The sequence below is a fragment of the Centruroides sculpturatus genome, unplaced genomic scaffold (assembly GCF_000671375.1).
Source record: "Centruroides sculpturatus isolate CEXI.00-Female unplaced genomic scaffold, Cexi_2.0 scaffold3733, whole genome shotgun sequence".
Taxonomy (NCBI): Eukaryota; Metazoa; Arthropoda; class Arachnida; order Scorpiones; family Buthidae; genus Centruroides; species Centruroides sculpturatus.
Genome location: NW_019388818.1, coordinates 4,062 through 8,936, shown reverse-complemented (window position 1 = coordinate 8,936; position 4,875 = coordinate 4,062). Strand labels below are relative to the sequence as shown.

Below are 4,875 nucleotides of genomic sequence, written 5' to 3'. Positions count from 1 at the left end.
ATATCAACAATGCTGATAAAACAAAATTATCATTTATTAATGAATGAACAATGTTAGAATAATCAATACAATAACTTATATAGAGAATTTATTACAATTTTCATGTTTTTTAGTATAATTATTACAAGTCATTTTTAATGTAAATCCGACTTATTGTAATCACCTAAACCGATAATGTTAAGCAAATAAGTAAATTAGAATTAAAGGAAATTCTACTTTATTAATTTTGACATTAAAAAGACATGTTAAAATGAGCAAAATACATCTGCTATCAACTTCAATCACAATTAAAATAATGCCAGCAACTTAAACTATTGTATTGCAGGCAAAGAACTAAAATGAACAACATTTAATGTTTAAAAGGCACTGGTTAAGACTGTTAATGACAACTGATTATGATTGTACATTATTGTTATGGTGAGCCTAATAGCATGAAAAAAGGATAAAAAGATTATTTAAATTATTACATAAAAATTCTTATAAATCTGTAAGAATATTTAATTTTAGTAGTCAAATTTTCAGTTTACCTATCATGAAAATTATTATTAATTTTGCTTAATAATTACTTTGATTCTAAATAGAAGGTACAGTACTCACTTCATTATAATGACTTTGACTAAAATATAAAGAAGAAAATACAGCATAATGTCCAGCCAAATTTACAGGATAACCAATTGATTTCAACTGTTCTATATATTTCTGAGCTTCTTGAAATGTTTCTTCAGCTTCTTTAAATTTACAATAAGCATTCTGAACATGCAATAGCCTAAAATTATAAATTAAAAATTGTCCACTTAATTAAAAATTTTAACAAAATAATAAATCAAAATTATTAATTTAATTTTCAATCTAATATGCATTATCTTAAGCAACAAAAACATTTATTCATTAACAGATAAAAATAACTTTCTGCAATATACATATAACTTTCATATTATATCAAGTATATTTAAATACCTAGCAGAAAATGAAATACCATCCGTGGGTTTATAAATATGTACTGTACATGTATAATTTTAAATATTTAATATAATTACATATAATTTTTAAACATTTCACATTTATCTCATAAAGTTTGATTTATTTCAATTAAATTTCTCAAAAATCAAAAGATACTTTTGTAAGTAAGAAAAATATAGAAATATTTTTGAAATCAGTTTACCATTTGATGTATTTAATGAAAAATGTTTTAAATTTTTCTAGTAAATATATATTAAAATAAAATCAATCTTAAATAATCTTCCTGTGTTAACTGTGCTTTTATTTTATGTAACTTTTCAGGTAAAAATCAAACAATAACAGTTCTCACATCTTCCAGAAAAATATCTTATTTATCAAACATTTGTGGTTGATTGGGAAACCATCCTCATGATTAACCATTAATAAATTCAAATACAGATTGTAGAATACATATATTTTTAAAATTTAAGAAGTGAAAACAGATAAGTAAAATAAATACATCAAATACAAATAAAATAAAAATACACTATAAATGAGAAAAATTCATTAATAAACTGAAGACAAGTATCAATGTCCCTTTTAATGGTTTAAAACATACTGTACTTACAAGCTGTGGGCAGGTAACTAGCATCTTTATAATTGATGCATAAACTCTTCATAGTATGTTGTTTGTATATTGTTAACTTTACAATGTATCAACAATTTCAACATTGAAAAGTTAGCAATATGCAAACATGTTATGAAAAATCGCTTAAATTCTTATTTAATCATAAATAGCATTAACCATTTTTTAAATTTTGAAACTGTATGTATCATATTTCCATGCATATTTTTACCTGAATATCTTTTGCTCCCATATTTCTAAGAAATGTTTTTAGGGAAAACAAAATATTAAAGTATTTTTCACATGAAAAATGCAAGACTTCTCATACTGAATCACTTAGTGTAGGAGATAGGATAAATCAGCCAACAAGAAATTTCACAGTATATAGGTGCTTCGTTTACCCTCATTTCCTTGTATAAACTTAACAGTACATTATCTTTGTACTTACTGGAGGCTTAAAAGAGTGAAGAATAAAGGCTGTTTTTAACTGTAATGCTTTATAGCACTTTAGTAGGTTTATTAGTGTCATACTGAGTAGAGTTAACTGCAACTTTAAGATGCAATAAAAAACTAATTTTATACTGTCTGGTAAAACTGTTGAACTAATCTGCTTTGCAGAGCAGAACAGAAATTGAGGGGACAAATGAAAATTTGGTATCAGTGAGGCACTTGTTCACTACTGGTGTAAACAAAAACAAGCTCTAAGCAACAAAGGTCCAATGTGAGAACATTTTGTGGTCCCACGACTGGAAAGTATAAATAACTTGAGAAAAAACTGTTACGATATGTTGAACAAACATGCAACGATGGCTGTGCTGTAACACATGATATTCTGCAATCATGGGCTTGCAGTATATTGCTCAGACAAAATATTTCTTCCCTTGAATTTAAGGCTAGTCAAAGATGGGTCAGCAGATTTAAGAGGAAAAATTTCTCTCTATATAGAACTGTATTGTGCTAAATGTTGAATAAATAGTGAATAAATACTGATATAATGTACTTTTAAAAATAATTTGCATATTTTTGGCATCTCGATTAATAAAAAATGGCAAAAAACAAAAAAAAGTGCAGAAATACAGTATTCTATATTCAATCTATTAGTGGTTCAATCCGAGGATGGCTGTCTGGTCAGCCAATAAACATTTCACAAATAAAATATATTCTGCTGAAAGTGGTAACTTATCATTTGTTCAAAACACTAGTTTACAAAACTACTTATTAAAACCAAAGGACTTAAAATTTCTATTTTGTAAATATATATAAAAATAGTTAGTATTATGTAACACTATATATATATATATATATAAGGATATAGTTACAAAACTGATATCAAACATTTTTAATATATTCTTAACAATAAAATTTATAAAGGTTTTTGTAACATGCATGAAAATTTTATAAATATACTTGTTAATTACCTAATGCAACATTCCAACAATATATTTAGATGAGGAGGATCTTTCAACTGTTTACAGATTTCCATACATGATTTCATTATTTTTTCAGCATCAAGAAACCAACCTGCATCACTCAAAATACTACCTGAAATAAGAATTTATTTTCAAAGTTTATATGAGAAATTACTATTCAATAATAAATTGTATTTATTTTTTTAATTTAGTTTTTCATTTGAATAGGTAATAAAGCTTTAACTTCCAAATATTTTTCGTCCAATTATCACAGTGGACAATATGGAAGATTTTATTATAACTGACCTGTAAATGTACAATATTTAGGTTTTCAACATAAATACAAATCATTTAATGTCAATTACATAAAATGATTTTTAAGGAGGACATTGTCCAACTTTGTCATATTGTAGGAGAAATGAGGCAGAGTCGGAAAGAAAGAAGCAATCTTTGCACTTGTTAGACACAGAGAAGGTGATCCTTGTACCTGACCATCTCAGACACATTTGTCACTATAAAACAGACTCTCTTTACATCTGCAAGTCATGAGAGGGGTGATCATTTCACTGGCTGGGCACACAGATGATCCTTGCACTTTATGACATGGAGAGGCAATCCAAGAACAAAGTAATGGATACCAATGCCTACCAGTGACAAAGTAGATAAAACCACTTTACAGTGGTAGTTGGTTGAGTTCATGCCTGGCCAATGGGAGCTATGTGGAGATTTCCAAGTTTTCTTCACATCAGTAACATCTAAATAGGAGCCAATTTCCCATAAAACTCCCTAGACCTCCAGAGAGGTATTCGCCTCAGCAAATTGTCCATGTGTCGCATTGCCATATACGAAAAAAAAAACCAAAACTAAAAGCAATTGATGCCAATTGCTTTGTTTCTTTTTATTTCACCCCTAAATTCTGTAAGAAGTGCTCAAGGAGCATGGACATTATCACTTTGACCCCATTTTATATCAAAAATAAAATCAAGGACCAGTTTCTACATTTAAATTTATTGTTTTTGGACTCTTTATTGCAAGCAATATAAAATGGCAAAGTTTTATCAAAATTAGGCCATCAAATTTGAGAACAAACTTAACTTATAGAAATAAGCAACACAGAAGATGTGCTAGTGACCTTGGGACATCATTGCACAATTTGTGATACTGTTTTGTCGCATGCACTCATGAAATGACCTTATATCTTGAAAATGAAGTCAGAGACCCTATTTGTTTGCATTCTTGAATTCCTCATCTCAACTAATGAAAAATGACAATGTTTAATCAAAATTGATCAAAAAGATTTTGAGAATGAACACAATTCAATTCTATTTGAGGTTTTGCTAATGCTCTGCCTCAAATATGGACAATGCAGAACTAAAATACATCTAAAATTCATACAAACTATCTTTTCTAATATACTAACAGTTACACTAATTAAAATATTTAAATAATAAGTAGTATATAAAATTGTTAGTGTATCAAATTAAAAAAAAAAAAAACAGTAGATATTAAAACTATTTCTAAATACAGTCGACCCCCCTATAACGTACGTTCCTATAACGACAATTCCTATAACGTAGCGAAAAAATTGTAGAAACTTTCGTATAAAATACCTCCTATAACATCGTTTCGCGACAAGATTGATAGAGTCTGGAGCAATAGTGAATGAGCAGCCGAACTACTTTCCTCCGACCCTGCGCCATGCTACGGAGCGGCTAAATTGAGTTTGCTATCGTCTGTTTAGTATTATATATAAATTATATATAAATTAGGTACTGTACATATAATTATATATTAATTATATATAAATTAGGTACTGTATATATAATTATATATTAACTTAATTTATTGTAACTTTATTATAATTATATATATGCTTTCTGCCGCCTGGCAACACGCTACGGA

The 4,875-nt window shown here is 27.8% G+C and overlaps 1 protein-coding gene across 1 annotated transcript in view; it reads right to left on the bottom strand.

Annotated features, from left to right (window-relative positions):
• Nucleotides 1–280: 280 nt before the first annotated feature.
• The window catches only part of LOC111617081 (amyloid protein-binding protein 2-like), a 6,279-nt gene continuing 1,684 nt past the window's right edge, over nt 281–4,875 (bottom strand). Inside the window, exons 2-3 of the mRNA XM_023358417.1 lie at nt 2,983–3,106; nt 281–766 (exon numbers count right to left, since the gene is read on the bottom strand). Of these exons, the coding sequence (XP_023214185.1) occupies nt 574–766; nt 2,983–3,106 (317 nt within the window). The 3' untranslated portion in view covers nt 281–573. The remainder of the gene's footprint in view (nt 767–2,982; nt 3,107–4,875) is intronic.